At 51.6% G+C, this 24395-nt stretch overlaps 1 protein-coding gene across 3 annotated transcripts; it reads left to right on the top strand.

Moving 5' to 3' along the window:
• Window positions 1-998: 998 nt before the first annotated feature.
• Window positions 999-24268, top strand: SEPTIN3 (septin 3). 3 transcript variants are annotated; one of them, XM_014793262.2, is made up of 11 exons: window positions 999-2367; window positions 9560-9751; window positions 12627-12755; window positions 13514-13595; window positions 14753-14890; window positions 16202-16319; window positions 17237-17332; window positions 18988-19087; window positions 20310-20361; window positions 20653-20746; window positions 22937-24268. In XM_014793262.2, exons 1-11 carry the CDS (start codon window positions 999-1001, stop codon window positions 23000-23002), a joined length of 2436 nt encoding a protein of 811 aa, XP_014648748.2. In that variant the 3' UTR covers window positions 23003-24268. The 3 variants fall into 3 exon arrangements, with proteins under 3 accessions (XP_014648748.2, XP_087304959.1, XP_004437979.1); XM_087448833.1 differs by lacking the exon at window positions 999-2367 and adding an exon at window positions 5129-5283 and having other exon boundaries at window positions 18991-19087; window positions 22937-24267; XM_004437922.3 differs by lacking the exon at window positions 999-2367 and adding an exon at window positions 5130-5283 and having other exon boundaries at window positions 22937-24267.
• The last annotated feature ends 127 nt before the right edge of the window (window positions 24269-24395 follow it).

The raw sequence follows: 24395 nt of genomic DNA, 5'->3' as shown, positions 1-24395 counted from the left end.
TCACTTTTGGGCCTGCCATGTGAATTACCCCAGCCCCAGGCCCAGCCTCTCTCTCTTTTGACACCAAAGACTGAGTTAATGCTCCCCCTCAATGCTCCCCGCCCCCGGCGTAGTCCTGCCTGCTTCACCACCCGGCCGGGTCCCCAGGGGCAAGGACTGTGGTGTCCACTGGACAAGTCTCCTCCTGCGAACACTTGTTACTCCACTTCCCCAGCCTCCCCTTCTCCAGAGCCCTCTTCAGCTCCGGCCCTGATTCTGGCTCTCCTTCTGGCTCCAGCAGCAGGCCAGCCCAGGGCTCTTGCCTGGTTCTGGGTAGGAGCCCCAAACGCAGACCCTGTTCCCAAGCCAAACTGGTCATCCCTCAGCCTCCTACCTGGATGCCTGAACTCCTATTTTGGCTGCTGTGGGTGGGAACCCAGAGCCTTCTAGCCCCTTCTGGAAGAGACAGAGGCAGACAGGCTTCCAATAACCACCACCCTCCTCCAGGGTCCCTTGAACAAGGCCCCTTCAGACTTGGCAGTGCTTTTTTTTTTGCACCTCTAGGCATTTGTGTTTTTGATAACTAGTATAAACTCAAGCCATTGAGGATCCCACAATTTTATATCCTGATATATTGTCTGTTTTCTCATTGTTAAAAATTATATTTAGAAATTAAGCTTTTATATACATATATTTAGCAATTTTTAAAATTATCAAGTGAACCTCAATTTTAAAAACTATTTCATAACTTAGAGGCTGTATAATATCAAAATAATAAATTATGCCCTAATGAACAATTACTGTATAACATTTCATATGATTTAAATATTTTGCCTTTTAAAATAATGACTTATTTTACAAGACCCTGGCAAACACTGACAAGTAAAAATGAATTTGCTACTTAGCAAAGAAGTTGTCATGCTTTTTATTAACTAGGAATCAAAGAAATGCAAACTGAGCACCTCACCCCTGCGTGGGCCCTTCTCTGTTGATTCCTCAGGGGAAGACGAAAGACCTGGATGGACCACGATTTTGAAATGCAGCCGCACAGACCCTCCAGCCCTGGAAACTCCATCTCCCGCAACCACCTACTGGGGCGTCCTGCCCACCCCTCAAAGCTCCCTGGAGGGGTGTCCCCCCTCATCCCTGTCCTCAGGAAGACCATCCGTCTGGATGCCTTCCCCCAAAGCCACATCCCACAGACTTCCAGCCGACCGGGCCTTGGAGCCAGAGCCCGGAGTGTGTCCCCACAGGAGACTGGTAATAGCCTTGGGCCCAGGAAGCTCAGCTCCATCTCCTTAACGCTCCGTCAGAACAGCCAGGCATGGTCCCTGGGCCCCCTACCCTCTCACTGGGAAGAGTTGTCCACCCTGGGCAGGGAGGCTGCCACTCATGGAGGAGGGAGGCTGTCCACTCCAGGCTCACGGTCCGTGGCCTTAGTGCCAGGGGGCAGAGTCCACTCTGAAGGCCCAGGGAACCCAGGTCTGGCCAAACCCAGTAGGATGCCCATAGTGGAGAAGCCCCTAGTGAGTTCCTACCTGGCCCTACCATTCCAATCCCGGTTAGCCCAGAATCCTCTAGGCCCTTCAGGGTCAGGCTCGGTGGTTCAGAGGCACCCTGTCCCAACAAGTGCCCATGTGCCTACCAGAGCTTCCCCAGGAAGAGGCAAGCCCCGGTCCAGGGGTATCCCGAGACCCCGGCTGCATCTCCAAAGGGCCACCCCCACCATGGGGCCTGCGACGGCCGTGGATTTGGCTACTCTGGACACAGTGAGGCCAGGCACAGCCAGACATTTAGCTACAATGGCCACCAACAGACCTAGCTTGGCTATCAATTTGGCCACACCAAACACATCCAGACTGGACACAGGCATGGAGTTCCCTGCTCTGGATACCAAACTGGGCACAGCCATCGCCTTGGTTACAGCAGGCACAACCAAGCCGGGCATGGTCACGGACTTGGTAACCCCAGAGCCAGGCAAGCTGGGCAAAGTCATAGCTACAGCAGGCACAGCCAAGCCAGATACAACCACAGGGGGCACAGCTGTGCATTTGGCAGCACCAGACCCAGTCAAGGTGGACACAGCCAGGCCAGACACAGCCATGGCTTTGGCTAGAGCAAATACAGCCAAGCTGGACATAACTACGGATTCTCTTGCTCTGGACACAAGGAAGCTGGGTACAGCCATGAGTTTGGTTGTGCCAGTCACTCCAGACCCAGCCACTGGGGAGACCACACTGGACAGTGTCGTTAACCTGACCACATCAGCCACCTACCCACTGATGCCAAGCAGAAGCATAGCACCAGCCCTGGACCATGCGACAGCAGATGCTGCCACAGACTGGGCCACAGAGCCCGCCACACTGGACCTGGCCAGAGAAACCAAAGGTAAATGCAAAGAGCTTGGCTGGGGATGCACTGGGCTGCTGTGGGGGGGTGGGGGGGTGGGGGTGGCGGTTATGGGCCTGGAGATGGATTATGCTTGGATCAATTGGAAAGGGAGGGGGAACTCAAGGTTCAGAGTCTTCAGAGTCAAATGCACTGGGGGAAAAGGGAACAGGGCTGAGGGACAGAACACGGGATACACCCTGAGCTGGGTCTCAACCTGCCAGCTTGAGGTCAGATTGAGGGAAGCTACCAGAATGAAGGTTTATGGGGTAACTTGTGGAGGAGCAATTATGCTCATTTTTTTTTTTTTTTTGTGAGGAAGATCAGCCCTGAGCTAACATCCATGCTAATCCTCCTCTTTTTGCTGAGGGAGACCGGCTCTGAGCTAACATCTATTGCCAATCCTCCTCCCTTTTTCTCCCCAAAGCCCCAGTAGATAGTTGTATGTCACAGTTGCACATCCTTCTAGTTGCTGTATGTGGGACGCGGCCTCAGCATGGCCGGACAAGCGGTGTGTCGGTGCGCGCCCAGGATCTGAACCCCGGCTGCCAGTAGCGGAGCGTGCGCACTTAACCGCTAAGCCATGGGGCTGGCCCCATGCTCATTCTTTTAGTATCTTCCATGGTTGTTTCTTTGTTCCCTGAAGAGCAGGAACGATCAGGTGATCTATAGGTGAGTCCAGCTTTAAAAGCAAACCACCTCCATGAAAACACAGACCAGCACCTCAGTAAGTGGTGATTTGTCTAAAAGACATCCCTGCAGCACTCCTCTGGATGTCAACAGTGACCTCACCCGAGACCTTCTAAATCATGCACATTCAGTATTTTGGGAAAATAGTTGTTGCGCGTAAAAGGTGCCTGACCTGGAATTCTCTTTCTTGGGCCTCTACCCCCAGCACTTTAGTCCTGAAAGGTGAGTTGGAGACTGGGAGATGTGAAAATCCTCCATAGAACTATAAATAGGTCAACACAAGGGCTACAAGTTCATTTGGTCTCAGAGAGGCTGTGACATGTCTAAAGCCACACAGCTCGTTGGTGGCAGTAAGCTAATGGGAACCCAGGTCTTGGAATTCTACTTTGGGCAGTCTCATTCCCGACATTTCAAAGGCTCAGAGATTCTGGATCTGGTAGATGCTTGGAAGGCATCCAGTCCAATGCCTTAATTGGGTCTTGGGTTGTCAGACCCCTGTGCATTGCACTCTGCACACTGTCTGGGGGAGCTCCCCCAGGCTCTGGTCTTCACTTCTCCCTCAGCAAACTCAGCTCTCCCTCCATCTTCAGCCCAGCCCCCTCTCCTGAAATGCAAATGTGGACAGCTAGCAGCCTGCTGGACCCTCCACCCAGATGTCTCTTGGGCATGTCCAGAGGCAGCCCTTTTCTCTCTGAACTGACTCCTGCCTTCCTGATCTCGCCCTCTCAGCTGCAGGCACCGCCACACCAGAAACCCGGGTATCCTCTTCCTCATCTTACTCGCTCCTCATCTCATCCAGTCTATTTGCAAGTCTGTTGATTCACCTCCTCAGTGCTTGGCTGTCTGTTTCCTCCTCTCCATCCCTCTGTCCAGTGTTTCCACAGCCCCCCCCCCCCCCGCATTTCCCCCAGTGCTCTCCCTCATCCACACAGCTGCCACAAGGACTCACATATTTGATGGCAGCACTTTCGGCTTCACGGCCGTTGGTGACTCACCATTGTCTTTCCTTAAAGCCCAAGTCCTTAGCCTGGCTTCTAAGGCTTCGGACTTCTCCAAACTCTTAGCTCTATATCCCTGTTTGGAATTTTCCCTGCTTCAGCTGCACCAGGAGCTCTGAGTTGTCCACTCACACCCTGCAGCTCTCACCTCTGGGTCTCCTCACCCCTGCTGCCCCCTCTCCACAGAGTGCCCTTCCCTTCTTCCCTCTCATCTCTGTATTTGCCTTTCCATCTTGTCCCTCACATCCTCCAAGAAATCTGCCCAAATGCCTCTCTTCCCAGGATGCCCGCCTCCCTGCACTCACAGTACCCCCTGCCTACCCCACCCCACTGCATTAGGACAGTCCAGCTTTCTGTCTCTCTGGTTCGACCTAGAGCCCTTTGTGGATGAGGATGGTGGTCCTCATCCCTGTCCCCCCAGGGCCTGGCAATATGCTGTCCATTATTGTTGACTAACTGCATGAAAGATTTTTCTGATGGGTAAATTGAGGCTCAGGAAAGTTCCTGACCAAGCTCAAGGTCACAGGGCTCATCATTGCCGGAGCCAGGCCTGGAACCCGGTCCCCTGACTCAGGGCTCTACAGCCGCCCGCCCCCGGAGAGGACCGCGCTGAGCCAGCGCAACATCCCAATCAGCGCGTGACTCGCGCGCGCATCGCCGCCCGCTGCTGCCGGCGGTCCCCTGCGCCCCCCGCTCCGCCCCAGCCTAAGGGGTAAGAGGCTGGGAGCAGGATCCAGCGGGAGGGACCAGGTTGGGATGCGGGCGCTTTCCCCGGCCCGGCATCCCGAGCCTGCAAGCACAGCGCCCCCGCGCGCCTCCCCGGCCGCCCGCAGCCAGGACCGGGGGCCGGCTCCGGCGTGCGGACGGGCAGGGAGCGGGTGCGGGCGCGGGCGGGGGAGGGGCCCTCGGCGGGGCCGGCGGGCGCGCGGGTCACGTGGTGCGGGTGGCAGCAGCGGCGGCGGGGGCGGCGGCATCGGTGCGCGCGGGCAGGGGCAGCGCGGCGCCGAGCGAGCGGAGGCGAGGTCCCGAGCGGGCGCGGCGGCGCGGGGCGCAGGGGCGGCGCGGCCGGGCGGCGGGCGGGGCGGGTGAGCGGAGAGCGCCAAGGGGCGAGGCCCGGCTGCAGGGGCCGCTCGGCCCAGGAGGAGTCCGCGCCCCGCGCAGCCTTGAAGCCTCGCTCCCTGAGCATCTTCCCGGAGGAACGGAGACAAAGAAGGATTCATGTCCAAAGGTAGGGCGGCCGGCTCGGCCACCGGCGACCGCCGGGAGGAGGCTGCGGCCCGGAAAAGCCCGGCTGGAGGTGCTACCAGGGGGAGGGTTGCTGCGCCGAGGAGCCCACGCGCGGTGACATAGGCACGGACACACGCACACACGGCGGCACACATTCCAGGATATACATGCCCGCAGAAATGCACACACGGGCAAGTGGGGAGATACAGAGACCTACGGACACGCAAGCATGGACCCAGATGCGCGCAGAGAGCCCCATGCTGGAGCACACCAAGACACGCACACACATGCACACCACGCACAGGTATCAAGGCCTACCGCCAGACGAGGGACCTGTGCTCTGACACAGACCCCTTCCCCCACACAGACAGACGCACACTGAGACAGGCACCAGCTGGTGGTCTCCAAGGGAACTCCTTGGCCTCCGGAGGACTGGGATGGGGGAAGGGGGTGTCCCAGGGCCCTTTGCTCCTGCGAATGGGAAAGGAATAAGATATCTTTTGTGATTCTTTTTCTGAGAGCCGGAGCTGGAGCTGGGGTGGACTGGAATTGCCTTTGCTTGTGGGGGCGGGGTCTTGAAGGCTGCTAGGGGCTGGGGGCTGGGGAGGATCTCCGGCTTAGGAAGGAAGAACCTCCCCACCGTCCCACCCCCACTAAGCCACGGAGGCAGGTGCTATTCTGGAAAGGTCCCTCCCCCTGCTGCCACCTTCCCAACTGAGGGGTGGGGTCCCTGGGCTAGACAAAGACAAAGCCATTCATTTACTTATGAAAGATAGCACCGGGGGCCTTGCTTGGCATGGGGATGGAGGGGTGCTATTTCTGTGGGGGACTCAGCCAGAGCTGAGTCAGGGGGACAATGCCTCTCCCTGGAGCACTGATGGGGCAGGTGGCTCCTGGCAGGGGATGCTGCAAACAGATCACCTCCTCTCCAGGGGCCCTGGGAGAGCTGGAAGCATCTATCCAGGATGGCATACTTGAGCTACATCCAGCTGTGATCCCATCCTGAGCTCTTCCCCACTTGGGGAGCACCCCTCCAATCCCTGTTGCAGGGGAGGGAGAAGGTCTCTCTTAACAGAGTCTACCGCCTTAGCTGTGTCCTACACGAGAGCAGTTTGCTGGCTGGGGGTCAGCTGCTCTGCAAAGGGCTCAGCATCTGAGGGAGGAGAAAGATGATGGGTCTAAAATGACATCTGCCTCCCTATGAGGCATTCATTCATTCATTCATTCATTCATTGCTGAGTGCCCCTGTTACGCTAGGTACATTGGGGCACAGAGATCAATGAGACGTGGCCTCTGCCCTGAAGAAGGCTGGGAACTAGCATATGTTCAATGCCAGGTAATTTATGTCCATGCTTTTGTATCACCTTCACAGCAACCCAGCAAGGTAGGTACTATCCACATTGTCCTGAGGAGAAAACTGAGGCTCATAGGGGTCACCTAGCCAGCAGTCAAGCCTGGGTCAGCTGCCCATTTGAGGATGGCATGGTGGGAGCCGAGGAGCTGTGGGGGCAGAGGATGGAGCCACACAATCAACTCCAGAGCAGCATTTGTCCTGGGCCCTGGATGTCTTTGTGTGCTTGTCAGTGGGACCTTGGGGGCAAGGACCTTATCTAGGGTCCACAAGTGTCCTTGGCATTTAGTCTGGAGTTTGGCTGGATTAGGCTCCCATTTGACAGCATATGAAATGGCCTGGATGGGATAGAATGAATGAATGAATGAATGAATGAATTTATTGAGTACCAAGGTACTCAGGGGGCCAAGGCAGCACAGAAGAGGGGCGTCCACATCAGACATGAAAGCAGAGGCTTTCCTGAGGGGCGGTACTTGGGCTGAGTGGTGAAGAGTAGGAGTTAGTCAGGGGCTGGAGTGGGCAAAGGGTCTTCCAGCAAAGTCTGGGACATAGTGACCCGCCGCACGTTTGCAGGACTTGTGGCTGATGGGTGGTGGCTGTTAGCATGTGACTGGCATGTAATTGGCATATGGTTGGGAGGGGCGACTTGCCAGCAGATGCTTTATACTGTGTGCACATGGATGCCAGTAGGTGCCTGCTGGAAGAATGAAGGTAAGATGGCTCATGTCCTGGACCTGCAGCAGGCCTGCTGGGGCCCCTAGAAGTTGCCTGGGAATCTGGTGGGCAGGCCCCTTCTCGCAACCAGGGTCTGTCTTTTGGGAATGATCTTTTAGAATGCTGCAGTTGACGGGCCAGGGAGGACACACGCTTTATAAGAATACTTACAAAAACTCCCTTAATTAAGTACAAGATTCACTTTCCAGGGCTATAAAATGGGGTAAGACCCCCCTGCCTCCACAAACACACACTTAGATGGATCTATCTCACAACACAGGTTGTGGAGACCAAATGGGCTTGGCTGTAGAGGCACGGGGGACATGGAAAGGGCCAGCCGTGTCAGCAGCTGTGCAGGGAAAATGGGGCATTGCTGGCCCCCATTGCAGGTGTGCTGAGTGGGGCCCAGGAGCCACGTGCGGAGAGTGGAGGAGCAGGCTGGGCTGCTGAGAGTCAGCTGCTGCGGGGCTGAGCCAATCTTGCTACCGTCTCGAACTGCCTGGCTGGCAACAGCTTCCTGGGAAGCAGGAGGGAGCCACGCCAGGCCCTGGGGAGATCCCGAGGCTTTGTCAGATTTGGCTGTGCCTGGGAGTGACAAGGACAGAACAGTTTCCCATTGGGGGAGAGAGTCTTGCCAGGACTGGTGGAAAGACCAGGTGGCAGGGGTACAAGAACATACTTCTGGCTGGGTTTGGGGGTGGGGGAGGGAGGTACTCCTGTCCCCTCTCCCTCTTGCCCATCTGCTGCTCCATCAATCCTCCTTGTAAGCCCAAGACTCTGCAGGGCCGTAACCATGAACCATAGGATTTTAGAATGGCAGCACTGGAAGGGGTCCTCAAGAGACCGTGAGTCCAGTAACTACGCTGTGTAATTAGCGTCCGGGGCACCTCCCTCTAACAAGTGTTTTTACATGCTTCGCTTCACTTCCCCTCCTGACAAGCCCGTAAACGTGAAAGGGGCAGAGGCAAGAGGGTCTGGAAGTGTGAGGTGCTGTGCCGGGTGCTTCCAGGCATCGTACCTCATGTAATGCTCACCACAGCCTTCATCATCATCCTAACTGTTTTACAGATGAGGAAGCAGGCTCAGAATGGGGAGGTGGTTCGTCCAAGTCCACAAAGCTGGCAAGTAGTGGAGCCAGGCTCTTTCCACTTTCGACACACACTCATTTTGTGGGTGGGGAAATGGATGCTCTATCCTGAAACTCACCCTGGTGGACAGTGTCCTGATGAGGAATCGCACAGATTTCTCTTGTGTGTGAACATACCCATGATCTGCTAGACCCAGAGGGGACCTTTCCCTCAGCCTCCCCTTTGTTTTGCCACCCACCAGTCAAGATACACTGTGTCATCTTAGGCAAGTGACTGCCCCTATATGGGGCTTATCCTCTCTCTCCTGGTCAAAAGGTGAGACTTATTCCTCCCATAGATTTAAAACTATGGCTAGGAGGGTGTCTGGGGTTCCTCAGGGCCCAGACACCCCTAGTTTGCCACAGTGCTCATGGAACAGAGGGGACACTGAGGCTGGGAGACAGGAGTGGTGCTCACTCTGCAGAGAGTGGGTAGCCCTATTTGCTTCTGAAAGACAAAGCAACTGAAGTCAGTGGCAGACAGTCCATAGATGTTAGGTCCAGTATCCTAAAAGGTCTTTGCCCTTTATTTGGGGAGGCAGGACTCAGGTGAGAATAACCCCAGACATCTCTTAGACCAGTAGTTCTCTACTGGGGCAGTGTTGCCCTTAGGTGACATTTGGCACTGTCTGGAGATATTTTTGTTTGTCACAACTGGGGGGCTACTTCTGGCATCTACTGGAGGCCAGGGATGCCACTAAACATCCTGTGGTGCACAGGAGAGCCCCCCACAATAATTATCTAGCCCAAAATGTCAATAGCGCCAAGGTGGAGAAACCCCTGGATCAGACATACAGATGTGGTGCTTTGTAGCAATGAGGTACATTTGAATTTCCCCAGCAACTGGAGAATCTAGGTACTGGTCCAGATTTTGCATCTGACTTGCTGTGTTCTTAAGCAGGTCCTAAGAACCCTTTCCTCTCTAAGCCTCAGTCTTTTCATCTATGAAATGAGGGACCTGTACTGGATGACATCTAAGGTCCCTTCTGGTCCAACTCTGTATGATTCTGATCAAGAGAATAATACTGTGGCTTCCGTGTGACCTCTGCTTTCCTCCAACCCACTCCTCCTATCTTGGCTTTACAGGGCTCCCAGAGACCAGGACGGACGCAGCCATGTCAGAGCTGGTGCCTGAGCCCAGGCCTAAGCCGGCAGTGCCCATGAAGCCTGTCAGCATCAACTCCAACCTGCTGGGCTACATTGGCATTGACACCATCATCGAGCAGATGCGCAAGAAGACCATGAAGACTGGTTTTGACTTCAACATCATGGTCGTTGGTATGAAAGGCTGGGGGCGGGGGTCACTAGAGGCCCTGGTGGCAGGCAGCACTGAGGACCCCATTTCTTTCCCTAGGATGGCCTCAGCCCCGGCTTCTCTCGGATGAGCTCTTTCTAGGAGGGAAGATTTCATTGTGTTGATTGCAAAGTCCTGAACCTCCTCTCCCTTCAAGGCTAGCTGATCCAGGGGTGGGAGCTTTGGGTGGATGGTCGGCCTGGCCCCGTCACCAGCTGGGTGTACACAGGAAGCCTCTAAGCCATGCTCAGCCTGCTTTCAGGTGTGTGGCATGGGGGAGTCATCAGTGTCCTTCCCCATCTCCAAGAGCTGGGTGGCTTCAGGATCAGAGCTTGAATATCAGATGAAGGATAGTTTTATGTCTGATCTTTTGTAGTGCTGTAAAGCTTAGAGAGAATTTCCAGGACATGGATTGGTCACTAAGCAGTGTCACTGGGTCACAGAATGTAAGAGCAGGAAGGGACCTTTGCCCGATCTCAATGAGATATTTACTCAGTTGCTGAAACAGAGATCTAGGCATCATCCTTCTTTCTTCCTCCTTTATCCCCCGATCCAGTCATCAAGTCCTGTCCATTTTACCTTGTAAACATCTCACAAGTCTGTCCACTTTCTCCATCTCCACTGCTACCACCCTAGGCCAAGGCAGATCTCTCACCTGGATTGCCATGGCGACCTGACCCAGTGCTGCTCAAACATAAGGAGCTGGACCAGAGTGTAAATCATCTAGAAAGTCTTGCTATAAAAAACATCGGCTGAACCAAACAGTGTGCTTAGTGGTGTAGTTGATTTACTTTCTGGTGCAAACTTCTTATCTCAGGAACCAGTAGCAAATGGTTCATGGACCCTGGCAGCTGGGCCACGGGCCACAGTTGGAGTGGTGCTGACCCTCCTGGTTCTCTGTCTCTTTTCCTTTCAATCCATTGTCCACCAGTGACCAAATAGTTTTTCTAACCTGCAAAACTCATCAAGTCACCCATCCTTAAAACCCTTCAATAAGTTTAAGGGTTTAAACTCCTGGTCTGGCCTGGGGCTACCTCTCCATGGATCTCCTACCACTTCCCATGTAGCATTGTACTCCTCACTTATAACGAACATTTCTTCTGGACTTGCCATGATCTTTCCTACCCTAGAGGTAGGAAAGAGCATGTACTGTTTCCTCTATCTAGAACTCCCTTCCAGCTTCTCATGGGTCATTTGAAGTTCTTCAGGTTTCAGCTTAGTTGTTGCTTCTTCCTAGGAGTCCTCCTTGATCCCAGAGAGAGTGGATTAGATTCCCTTCATTACACTGTTATAGTACCCTGTAATGATCTCTTTCACAGTGGTTATTACAACATATTGTAATTGTCTGCTTATGTTTTGGTCTCCCTCACACTAAATCACTCCTTGAGGATGAGGATGATGTCTTGTTCCCCCCTCTACCTCCAATTCTAGCACAGTACTTGGCACTCAAGAATACTTAATGAACAATGACCTTAGAAAACATCCAGACCAAGAATGGCAAGCATAAGACCTGTGGGCCACGTCTCTCCTCAGCAGCACCTGTGGCCGACATCACTGATCAGTCATGGCACGTGTTTAGTCCTGAGCCCATATGTAGCCTTTTTAACACATCGGTGTAGGTGGTTACTACCAATTGATCAGTTGGAAGAGAAATGCACCTTATTTGCCATCCCTGGTTTCATCCAATTCCCTCCCTCCTTACCATCTTATCAGTAAAGAACCTAAGGCCCAGCGGGGCAAACACAGCTGGTCCAAAGGCATTCAGGGAAACAGCACAGTTGGGTCTAGAACCTTAGGCTTTTGTCCCCCAGCCTGGTCCTTTTCCTAATATACCACAGGAATGCTCTAGACTAATGCTTCTCAGACTTTACTGTCCATGTGATTCATCTGGAAGTCCTTTTAAAATGCAGATTCTGAGTCATAGGGGTGGGGTGGGGCCTGGGATCCTGCATTCCTACAAGTGTCGGGTGATGTCAATGCCACTCGTCAATTGCCAGGCTCGCGGCTGTGATTCTTGTGCACCATCAAGTTTGAGCAACACTGCTCAGACCAGTGGTTTTCAAACACTTTTTAGCTGTGGAACTCCTCCTTGGAATGAAATCCAGAACTGCATGTGTAAAACAGGTCAAAAGGGAGCCATCTTGCAGGAAGTGGAGGTGAGGGGCTGGCCCTGCCTGCTCAGCTTCCTCCTCCTCTTCCTCCCACAGTTAGTATCAGGGAGATACTAACTGCTACATAGAATAAAGAGTGGATATGGACCCAAGGGGTTCCTTGGGTTCAAGTCCCTGGTCTTGCGTTTATTAGTTATGTGACCTTGCACATATTTTATGTTGGGTAGGATTTAATCTCTCTAGGACCACCTCACCTGGGGATAAAGACAGCTCTGCCGTGGGATTCTCAGGGCTGATATAAAGGCAAATTTTGTTAACAGATGTGAAAGTGCATATGCACTGTGAGGCAGTATCAGAATGCAAAGTAATTCTGTTATTACTTTTAGTATTATTAAAGACTATAAACTTAAGTCAAGCAAAAACAAGACAAAAACCTGCTATGCTAGGCAAATGCAGAGGTTGTCTGCTTTCTCACTGGTCCTGGGGCTCTAGGAGGGTGAGAATGTGGAATTCAATGGACATTTCCCCAAGTTCTTCTCCATGATCAGTCATGGAGGAAAGCAGGAAGCAGAAAACTATTGCCACCTTCCTGCTCTCCCTACTCAGCCCCTCCTCCACCAGTGAGCCGTCAAACAAGAGATTGGCCTGGATCACAGCCCTAGAATTCTGTAAGCCCAGGGGAGAGCTATTAGGCTCAGGAGGTGGACATGGGGTCTCCCTGCCTTCTCCTCCTCTTGCCTTTCTGCAGGTCAGAGTGGGCTGGGCAAATCAACACTGGTCAACACACTCTTTAAATCTCAAGTGAGCCGCAAGGCCTCCAGTTGGAACCGGGAAGAGAAGATTCCCAAGACAGTGGAGATCAAAGCTATCGGGCACGGTGAGGACCAGGGAGGGACCCCTATGGGCATTGTGCAGAAGGGCCTCTGCCAGAAAGGAAAAGAATGGGGCTTATTGGGGAATGAGACAAATGAAAGGCAAGTTCAAGACAGAATAGAATAGGGGCAGCCCCGTGGCTTAGCAGTTAAGTGCGCGCGCTCTGCTACTGGCGGCCCGGGCTCGGATCCCAGGCGCGCACCGACGCACCGCTTCTCCGGCCATGCTGAGGCCGCGTCCCACATACAGCAACTAGAAGGATGTGCAACTATGATATACAACTATCTACTGGGGCTTTGGGGAAAAGAAAGGAGGAGGATTGGCAATAGATGTTAGCTCAGAGCTGGTCTTCCTCAGCAAAAAGAGGAGGATTAGCATGGATGTTAGCTCAGGGCTGATCTTCCTCACCAAAAAAAAAAAAAAAAAAAAGAATAGAATGAAGCCCTAAACTCTATGGAGCCACCTCTTTAGAGTGCCAGTCCAGAAGAGGGAGGGAGGGGGGTTAGAAAGCAAAGAATGGGGCTTGAACTGGATGGTAAAGCCCGGGTGGGATTTAGACAGGCAGAAAGTAGGCTGGGCACTCCAGGTGCAGGGAACAGCATGAACAAAGGTGTTCAAGTGGGGAAGACCCTGAACTTGACTTTTCCAATAACTGGTCCTGAAGAAGGAAGGAGGCTGGGTCTCCCTGGCTGGTAGGCAGCAGGGCACCTGGCATGAGCTGGAAGAGTGACCTCCCTGGTGCCTTTTCTGTTCATCCCCCAGTGATAGAGGAAGGCGGTGTCAAAATGAAGCTGACCGTCATCGACACCCCGGGCTTTGGAGACCAGATTAACAATGAAAACTGGTATATGTCTGCCTGTGAGATTTCTGCCCTAAAGACTGCCAGGAAGATACCGAATGCGGTGCAGATTGATTCACACTGAGAACCACCTCCACCCTCCATACTGAGGGGTTAGGCGGGAAGACTGCTACTTGCTAAAGGATGGGAGAGGGGATTTGTAAGGAGGCAAGGAAAGAGGCCCAGTGGGGCCAGGTGTCGGGATGGAGGGGGACAGTGCAGAGGGAATTTCTACCAAGGGATTGCCTGGAGGTGGTAGCAGATCTGTCACGGTTGGCAGCGGGGCAGGGCAGACAGAACCAGGAGAACTAGGTTGTGAATCCAGGCTGACCTGAAGGCTGTGGCAGAGAGCTTGGCCTGTGTGCCAGATGTCACACCCAGGACAAAGAGAGGAGGAGTGAAAAACAGGAGAGAGGGGAGTCCCCCGTGAGGAGAGAGCCTCTGGGAATCCACAGAGCGAAGCTGCAGTCAGCATCCAGCCAAGAAGGGGGTGAATACGCTGCCCAGAATGAGATGGAAGGTTCCAGGCAGAAGTTTGCTCCCAAATAGGGATATAGACCATTGTACCTCTCTGAGCCACAGACAGGCAGGGCTACCAAACAACTCAGAGCAATCTTGGAAAAATGACTGGTTGCCCTCTTCTCTGGTTATACACGTGCCCGTGGATGGAGAAAGGTAATAACAATGACAACAGTCGTGATAATAATGAGTTGTTGCCATGACTGAGAACTTTCTATGTGCCATTGCTATGTTAAGTACCGTACATCTGTTCTTTCTAATCCTTCGTGAATCCCTCCAGGCACCTATTGTTACTCCCGTTTTACTTATAAGAAAAGCCTCATAGGAGCAGAGACTTGCCTAGAGCCTCTCAGCTAATACGAAATGGAGGTGGCAAAAGTGTGTTGCTTTCTGGAGTTGGGTGTGGTTCTTCAGGTTCCAATAGCCCAGTCAGAGGGCCAGGTCCCTGGGGGAGCTCTAACCTTGCTCACAAGGAAAGCCATCCACAGGGGGCTGAGGGAGAATGGTCAGCAGGTACTCTAGACCCACCAGAGGAGGTAGGAAATGAGATGGATGTGAGGGGACTGCTACTTGACCATGCCTAAGATGAGCTCCCAGGGCCTGTCCTTCTGGGACATCCATCTGCTTTCTTCCCACCCTGCCAGCTGGGAGCCCATTGAGAAGTACATCAATGAACAGTACGAGAAGTTCCTGAAGGAGGAGGTGAATATTGCCAGGAAGAAACGCATCCCTGACACTCGCGTCCACTGCTGCCTCTACTTCATCTCCCCCACAGGACACTCGTATGTACCAGTCCCACCCTCATTGTTGGGCCTGCCTCTGGTTTGCGTCACCTGTGCCCATTCTATAGTGGATAATCGATACCTGGACTCCACTGGCAAGGGCCAGATGGGCCCCAATATAGTCATGGCGGGGACCTTGGGATTCCCCAGACTTTCCCCAAGAAAGGCTGATTTTCTTGCCAGGAGAGTAAAGCTGACTATCAGCCCTCATGCTGCCTACTGGTGTTCCCGCACCATAGCATGACAGTGCCAGCAGCGAGAAGTTGGTATAAGTGAGCAGAGGGCTCCTCATTTATTCAATAGATACCTGCTTTGCACAAGGCTGGGATGGGGGTGGGACAGCAAGAAGGGTGAAATGTGGACGGACAGGGCTACTGGATTGGGTTGGTGTTTGGGTGGGTGTGGGACCCAGCTGTGGGCATCTGGAGGGCGGAGCCAGGTGTCTAGAGATGAAGGCTGGCCACAAGCGAGGCATGCTGGGAACTCTGGTTGTGAGTAGCAGGCGGGGCTGCGTGATAGGGAGTGCCAGCGGAGGATGGAGAGATCCAACTGGGTGAGCAGGCAACCTTCCTGTTGGGGGAGGTCTCATAACTTAGTACTGAGCCTGGCTGCTGGGCCAGAGGTCAGTTCCTGAGAGGATGGCACAAGCAAGGCATGCCCCAGATTTCGGAGGAACCAGGTACTCAGCAGGTATTGATGGTGGGGCCCAGGAATTCAATAAAAAGGCTAGCTTTACCCCTCCCTAGAACCTGGACCCAAGGTCAGAGCAAGCCAGCAGACAACCTGACTTAATGAGTCCCCTGGACTTGGAACTGGAGCCAGATTGGGGCCCTAGAACCCGTGGGGAGCTGGGTCCTCAAATGGAGAAGGGGCAAGGCCCCCAGCTGGGCCCCTGCAGGACTAACTGGGAGCTGGGAGGAGGCCTGTCAAGAAGTGCTGTCCTGTAGGCCAAATAAGAGACATACAAGTAACCACGACACAAGGACCTGTGGATGGGGATGACAGTCCACAGCCATTCCTGGGAGAAAGAAATCCCCAGGTCAGAAAAGATGTTGTGAAGGAGTGGTTTGAATGTGGCATAAAGGGGGGCAGGATTTGAAGAGACAGGGAGATGGAGGACAGCATGTGGGCAGAGTTGGAGCCTGTTCTATAGATGGTAGGTGCATGTCAGAGATGAGAGGGAGCAGCTTCTTGGCCTCAGCCAGGTTCCCAGCCCAGTCTTCCTGTCCCAAGGGTGACCCTGGAGTGATGGCAGTGGCTGAGTGGGGGAGGGCAAGGTGGCTCTGACACCTCACCTTCTCTGGGCCCCAGCTTGCGACCTCTTGATCTGGAGTTCATGAAACACCTCAGCAAAGTTGTGAACATCATCCCTGTCATTGCTAAGGCTGACACCATGACCCTGGAGGAGAAGTCTGAATTCAAGCAAAGGGTGAGAAGGCCCCCTCCGCCTTTTACTGTGCCCATCCCTCCTTCCCCTCCTCCGGTCCAAGCCATCTCCTATCCCTCATTATTATATCCCTCACCTCCACACCTTCCTCCCCAGCTCCCGTTTAAGAGTTAAAGAGGCTGGGCTGGTGGTGTCTGGGGACCAACAGGGAAGAGAAGTTAGTGCAGCCTCAGGCTGTCTTCTTCTCACCTTCCAAACTTACCGGTGAAGACCACTGAATACATAAATCATCATGAACATGAGAAACCGCTCCTCAATATTAGGTTGCTTGAAGGACTAGACTAATTGATCAAGGCCTGCTAGTCCTTATTGGTATCTTCTATAATCTCCGCCCTGTGCTGGATGCATGGGGTTTGGGGGTGGGGGGATGTGAGAGAAGTATAAAGACAGTTGCTGCCTTCAAGAAACTTAAATCAAGTAGACCACTGAAGAGGTCCTGGATGGCTTCCTGAAAGAGGTGCGACTTAAGCCGAGCTTTGAAAGAGGGCAAAGAGAGGCTTGGGGGTGGGGGGGGAACTCACCTTTCTTCCCTGTAGACAGGAGTATGACACGTGGCGGCATGAGCACTGTCCATGTGGAATCTGGACTCAGCTGTCCTGCTTGTCTAAATCCTAATCTTATGGATCCTGAGATGAGCAAGCTGCACCCCCACACTATGCCTCATCTTAGGCTGGGCTGTGGTAATGGTATGACTGGGGCTCGCTTTTATTTAGGATCTTCCTGCTGCCCAGGGCCTCAGAGTTCAGAGATGACTGGGGATTATCAAAGGCTGCATTCATCCCTCTGACTTCAGCATGTGCGCGTGCACACACACGCTCACATGTGCACACACACCCCCCCCACACCTCTCTCCCATTATCCTGACACTTGGCTACCTTGCTTTTCCTCCTCACCTATAGGTTCGCAAGGAGCTTGAAGTAAATGGCATTGAATTCTACCCCCAGAAGGAATTTGATGAGGATTTGGAGGACAAGACGGAGAATGACAAAATCCGGGTGGGTGCCTGGGGCTCTGTTCATCATGCAGATGCCCCCTTGGTCCCGTGGGATGTGTATCGTGTACTGCTTCTCTTTCCACCCACTTTTTCCCTTCTGTACGCCCTGCCCCACTTGCCTGACCCAGACCAGAAGTGATGTGGGAGAGGATGAGGACTAGGGGCCCTGGCCATCACTGTGAACCCTGCGCCCAGGAAGCCCACGCTCCCATCCATCCCCAGACCACACAAAAGCCTCTTCTTCCCCCACAGGGCCTGGCAGAACCAGAGTGGGGGTGAGGAAAGCCACAGGCAGGAAAAGCATCAGGCTGGGGTCCAAGGCATCTGTGCTCTAGTCAGAGCTCTGCATCAGTTTCCCCCTTTATAAAATTCAGAGGTCAGACTAGGTGAGTGGCTTATAGGCTTTTTTCCCCCTAGAAGAAACTTTTTAAAAAAATTAAATGTCAGACATAACTCCAATATGTAAAACATAAAAACAGAGCTGCTTTGGCTAAGTGATACAGGGTCCAGAGCCCTGCCTTCTCAGCAGCCCCTGCGGTATCTCCTGGGAATCTCAAGGCTTTTAAGCCATTGGCCTATGTGATTTCTAAGATCCCTCTCAATTCTAAACTTCTACAAATCTGGGATTCTACATCAGAATCCTGAACTCCACTTGGGGCTTTTTAACTCACCGCTGTAACCTGGGGCAGATCACTCACTCGCTCTGGCTTGAGTCTCCTCCTCCATCAAGTGTGGGCATCTGGTAGAAGCCCCTTATCTGATGTGGTTGAGACAGGTACTTGGTCAGTTAATTGAAAAAGTCAATTGAAGTGAAGAAATCATTAAAAATATGATACATACAAATCCTCAATGTTTTAAAATAAATATTTTACTGAATTATTCAGTTAAAATAATTTAAAACATATGTCACATTCATTAAACATTATTTTCATATAGAGACAAGGCCTCTTCTTTGAGGATAAGTCCCCTCTTAATGCAAAAGCAACTCACCTTTATCAAGTCTTTCTGAAACATTCAACTTAATTTTCAGAGACAAAACTCTCCACACACGTATGTCCTCAGCTTATATAATACTTAATTTATCCAATTACGATAACAATACACATCAGTCAAATAGATTTGACAACAAACAGCTGACTCTTGGTGAACATACAACCCACCTGGTGGAGCAGAGGAGCCTGTGCACATCAGAAAGTGCCCTTCGAGCTCTGGGAGATCAGCAGACGCTGGTCTCTGCCAGTAGGTTTTATGGGAGACAGTGTAAGCATCAGTACTTTGGCTGTTACTGGGTGGGTATCATTTAAGAGAGGTCTGTCTAGCCTAGCTAGCTCACAGAGTTGTTCCCGATCAAAGCAAATATGTGTTAAAGAGCTTTGAAAAGTATGAAGCATTCTCCAGTTGAAGGAGAGCTGACTTACTGAGGTTAACCAGCTAGGCAGGGGGTATAGAGGACTTTGGACTCCCAGTCCAGCGCTCTTTTTGAGAGACAAGAGCCTTGCCCTTGCCATCAATGGGATCACTGAATGAGCCTCAGAAATGTGCAGTTCAAGGCTAGAAGCCCAGGACCATATCCCATCCTGCCCTTGGAGGCTCAGGTCGTAAGAGGATGACGTGCATGCGTGTCTCTGGTTTGTCTTTCTGCCCCTCCCCCTCCAGCAGGAGAGCATGCCTTTCGCTGTGGTGGGAAGTGACAAGGAGTACCAAGTGAATGGCAAGCGAGTCCTTGGCAGAAAAACACCCTGGGGGATCATTGAAGGTAATTCAATGCTTCTTCTTGAAGAACTGGCTGCTGGTCAATTATGTTTACTTACTAAGCATCTATAGGTGAAGGCACTGTCCTAGGTGGTAAGATATAAAATGAATGCCTGCCATAAGGAGCTTCCTATCTAATTGAGAAGATGAGGCTCATAGGCAGGAAGTAATAAAAGACTGATTCAGCACCTGACTGGGAGGCAGTCACATGTGAAAGGAGTGCAGAACATGGAGAGATTAATAAGGACTGGAAAAACCAGAGAAAGGTTTTCACATGAAGGAGGACATGATCTGACAACCGCTGAAGGGTTGTTCAGATGTTGCCTTTTTTTATTATGAGTGGATGTGACCTTGGGAAGGTCATAACGATTTGAAAGTTCAAAGAATCACTTCAATGATCTCATTAATACGCTAACCCTCTGAGGGGAGCAGGCTCGGCGTGACTGTTCTCAGAACATCAGCTGCTGAGGGACTTGAGTCTCAGGCAGGTTAAGCATCTTGCCCAAGATCGCATGACTTGTTAGTGGTGAAACTTGGATTTCAGACCCAGATATTTTGATTCCAAAACCAAGTTCATCCCATTGTATCACATTTATCATATGTCGTCTCTCATTTTCCTATGACCCTTTGTTTGGATTTTTTTAAAAAATAGCATTTTCTCATCATCTGCCTTGAATTGGAATTATTTATGAGAATGTCTGTCCTACTCATTAGATTGTGAGACTAGAGGGTTTATGTCTTAATCCTCTTCTGCTCCCACAATCCTTGGCAAGTGATTTGCAAATAGTGGGCACTCAATCTATGTTGAATTAGATTTATCATGTAGTGCATGATCTTTTAAGATGGTTCGATTGTCATTTTCTGTGTGTGTTACTGTCTTCCAATCAGATTATTAGCTCCTTTAAGATAGGAATTGTGTTTTAGGCCTTGGGCAAGTTTCTTAGACTCCCTGTGTATTAGTTTCCTTTTCTATAAAATAGGAAATAGTCCCTATTAGCTATTATTCCACAGAGTCTAGAACAGTATTGTGCCATTGTAGCTGCTTAATAAATATTTGTTGAATGAATAAAATCCAGTGCACTGAGTGCCCAGATGAGCAAACCTCTGGAAGGGTCACAGTAACCTGTCCTGTGGCTCTCTCCTAACGCCTCCGTGACCTGAATACACGTTCACCCATGGGTGTGGCTGCATTAGTGAAATGACCACCTGTTTTGTTTTGTTCACAGTGGAAAACCTCAACCACTGTGAGTTCGCCCTGCTTCGAGACTTTGTCATCAGGTAAGATGCACTCCTCCTTCAGATGTCAGTTTTATTTTTTGGGGTCAGGAGGCCATCAGTTGAGATCCACTTCCTCAGTCTCCAGGCCTCTCTGACAGAGCTTTCTGCCCCAGTTCCAGCTCCCTTCATGAAGCAGAAGGGGCTGAGAGGTATTCTGGGCTCTCTGGAGTGGGTCCCAGTGATTGGGTCCAGGCCATGGAAGCGATGTACTAACTAACCTCAGATATGGTCACCTCTTCCTCCTCCCGCCCCTAATCGCGTCCCTCTCTCTTCTCACCCTGTGTCCATCAGGACCCACCTCCAGGACCTCAAGGAAGTGACACACAACATCCACTATGAGACCTACAGGGCCAAGCGGCTCAATGACAACGGAGGCCTCCCTCCGGTGAGCGTGGACACAGAGGAAAGCCACGACAGTAACCCATGATGACCCTTTCTCTGTATCATCACACATACCCACTGCTCCACACACACGCATCCCAAATACCACTACCAACCACCTTCTTCCTTTCTACTCTGTCCCACAGGCCTGTCTGGTATTTGTGGAGCATCTTGTCTACAGTATGTGTGTGTATGTATGTGTATGAGAGGGAGAGAGTGTGCCTTGTGTGTGTGTGAGCGCGCGTGTGCAGGGGTGAGGTATTTTCAGTGCCCTCCCTGGTAAGTCCCTTGTAAGTTTGGTTCCTCCATGGCTGTCCATTATCTGTCTCCTTTCCTTGTGTCCCAGAACAAAGCCGTGTGCCTCACTCAAGAGGTCTGGGGGAGGTTTCATTTAAAAATGATGGGAGCAGGTGAGCCCCAGGTAACTCCTTCTTATCTCTGACCCTGCCCACAACCTGGGACTGCAGAGATTCTCCAAAGACAGGCTGCGGAGCTAGACCTGGGATGGGGGTGAGGAGTTTGGGGCTTAACCTTCCTTGTCAGCCCTGGGTGGTCTGGGGTAAGGCTGGGACTTCCTGGGAAAAGGAAGGTCAGGGAAGAGCAGAGGAGTAGGCTGGAGCTGGGCTCCTGCAGAAAGAGCTAGTGCCTAGAAGTGGAGAGGAGAGCTCCACCCTTCAGTCTGTGTCGCCTTCACTGTCCGGGAGCTACCACTTGTCGCTGTCACAGACTGGCGCTTTCCACACTCACCTCACCTCACCTGCCTCTGCTGCCACTTTCTCTCTTTCCCCTTCTCATCCTTTCTTCATCCTGCCCCCCTCTGGACTTCCTTCACTTCCTTGTATACTAATCCACTTTAGCTACATTTCTATATTTAGGATTTATGCCCAGTCTACTTCCAAAAATGACTTAGGCCACCTTAAAATAAAATTACAGCTAAAAGCACAGGACAGTACAAACTGAGATTACGAGAGAAATCGGATCCATAGAGAGGAACGGGAAGGAAAGGTCTTTCCGTCGAGCGCTGAAATTGGCCCTGAGCTTGTGGGCAGCCCAGGCAAGGGAGGAAACATGGAGAGGTACGCGGTTCCCAGTATCCGGTTACAGAAGCACACATGCTGGTCAAGTGAGATGAGCCTTTTTTTAGGCATTAAGTTCTAGAAGAACTGAGTCTAAAGAAGTATCAAGAACTATATACAGTATTTATCTTTCTTGGTGGTTTGGCTTCAGAGACAAATTTTAAATGACATCTCCCTTTTCTCCATCAGGATTCTTCCTCCTTAAAGCTGGCTTCTCTGTTGCTCCCTTCTTCTCATCCATACTTGATCCCCTCTTTCCTTCCACACTGTTCTCTTTCACTCTTGTGCTGAAGCTAATTGCATTTTTGTCTGTCTGTCTATCTGTTTCTGTCTTTCCCTGATTCCCCCTCCTGACTCCTGTAGACATTCCCAATGACACTTACCGTCAAACATTTAGACTCTTCTTGCCTTTGCCTTCAGCCCTGTATTTATTAATGCATATATATCCCCTGTTTGTTTCACAAACAAGTTACTCTTTCTTCTCTAGTCTGTAGAGTGGCTGACATCTGGGGCTGGGGAAACACTTTAGCCTTAGGCAACGGAAAACACCAAGTGATAGAGTTTACAGTAACCTCATACAACCTCCTGTCCCATCTCCTGGTCCAACCTTAGGTGTTTTACTGGTCCTCTACAAATCTCAGCATTTATAGTCCCTTATCACTCAGGTGCTAGGAAAACACATAGACTGAAGACCAAGATTCAGTGGACCAGGAGAAAGAGGTGGATGATCAGATTGCCAGTGACCCCAAACCAATGGTCTCAGTCTTTCCTGGAGGCTCTTTACCAATTTCATCCTGCCTCGCCCCCAAAGTTATGCCAGGGTAGGCACATGTCAGGATAGAACGGCAGCAGGGTTAGAGCCCAGAGATTGCTATATTTCAATGTAAGAGGGATCTCTGGCTTATACACGGAGCGGTCTTGTATGGAGATGTGGGCCTGGACACCTAGGACTAGCAGGAAAGGTCTAGGGTGGGGATGGTGGGCATTGGAGAGGCTGACTAGGAGAATGATGCTTGGCGCCCCCAAACCGTGATCTCAGCCTCCCCGGAGAAGCTGTTTTATATGTCTGCTGCCAGCTGCTGGTCTCCACACCTCAACCATTCTCAACCCCCCTGCAGGGAGAAGGCCTCCTGGGCACTGTCCTTCCACCTGTGCCAGCCACCCCCTGCCCCACTGCAGAATGAAGGCCATTTCAAGCGCTGCTTCTCCCTCCATTCCTCTCAGCTGTTACTGCTGCAGGGCCATGCCCTTTTTAGTGCTGTGCTTGTCCAGACCACCACCTCAGCCCCTCTGAGCCCTTAGCAGGTGGGAGGGGCCAGCTGCCTCTTTAGGACAGTTGCTTCCTCTGTTTATCCAAACCACCCCTCTTCTCCCAGTGGAATGGAGTTCGTGCCAGCACTGCCCTCCTCCATCGTCTGTGTCAGCCGGTCCCAGCCCATCTGTAGGCTGAAAGAACTCATCAAGAGCTTCTTCTGCCCTTGCAAACCCATACGAGCTACTTGTAACCATCTCCAAGGGAAATGGCATTGCTCCCTCTCCATTCATCTGCATGAGCTACTCTTGGCTTTCTTAAAGGGTCAAGAAAGCAACTTTTCTGCTTGTCAGATTTGTTGACGTCAACTGTGTGAGCCCTGATGTGGGACAAGGGTGTCTCCTTCATTGCTTATAGCTTATTTATAAGGATGGGTCACTACAGATGTGGGGGAGCAAGGGCTAGTGTCCCTTTTTAAAAATCACCACTTGTGGCTGGCTCAGAGGGTGGTTTCACACCCCCCCCCAAAAATGCAGCCACTTAGGAAGAGTGGTTTTCCTGAAGAAACATTTCAGGAGTTGACTTTCTTATCCTCAAACTTAAAAAAAGAACTAAACACAGACAAAAGACTCCAGAAACCCATGAGATGTGCACTCTAGGAAGAAAAACATCCTTCTGTCCACTTAGCAATAAGAAGGATCTCTTCCCACCTACCCTGACTACTCCTACCCCACACCTCCACCCTGTTAATGTGAGTAATGAATTTCCCTGGCCACAGTTGGTCACTGTAGGCTAGTAGAAAATGCCCAATGGAGGGCAAAGCCCCCTCATCAGATGCATGAATGTTTGCGAATGTCGGCTGCCACTGCCCCACACACTGTGTCTTTATGAAATTCCCCCTTCCCCCCACTCCCCCGTCTCCACCTGGACACAACTTGCTTAAAGGCTGGTGACTTGTGGGCCATTCATCTACAACAAGTCTTGATGGAGCAAGAAGCCCAAGCCTAGGGGATGCAAGAACGACCCATTTCTTAAATGTTACCAGTCCCAGCCAACCTTTTGGTGACATTATGGTTAAATTTCCCAATTGAAAACAAGCCAACAGACACTCAAACTGGTTGTGTAAATGTTGCTAGACTTTATGTGTTGTACAACTAAACATTGCTGTTTGAACAATAACCGTTTGGCCTGTGTCTTATTTGCTCTCCTCACTCTTTGGCCAAATCAGCCATTACACCATCTCACCCATGTGTGGAGGGTGAGACAGGGACCATCTTGGTAAGAAGTAGCCACAGAAATTAGAGATGGAAAACATTTAATGAGGT

This window comes from Ceratotherium simum, chromosome 25 (genome assembly GCF_057802395.1).
Source record: "Ceratotherium simum simum isolate JZ-2026a chromosome 25, ASM5780239v1, whole genome shotgun sequence".
NCBI classification, from domain to species: domain Eukaryota; kingdom Metazoa; phylum Chordata; class Mammalia; order Perissodactyla; family Rhinocerotidae; genus Ceratotherium; species Ceratotherium simum.
The sequence above is the reverse complement of the archived record's forward strand: the minus strand, read 5'-3'. Positions and strand labels throughout refer to the sequence as shown.

What these genes read in the sequence shown, in the direction of transcription:
- SEPTIN3 (XM_014793262.2), top strand. Translation starts at nt 999, where the DNA reads ATGGACCACGATTTTGAAATGCAGCCGCACAGACCCTCCAGCCCTGGA. An exon ending in CTTCAACATCATGGTCGTTG is followed by an intron (nt 9,752 to 12,626) that starts GTATGAAAGGCT and finishes GCCTTTCTGCAG; the next exon opens with GTCAGAGTGGGCTGGGCAAA. An exon ending in AGTCTGAATTCAAGCAAAGG is followed by an intron (nt 16,320 to 17,236) that starts GTGAGAAGGCCC and finishes CCTCACCTATAG; the next exon opens with GTTCGCAAGGAGCTTGAAGT.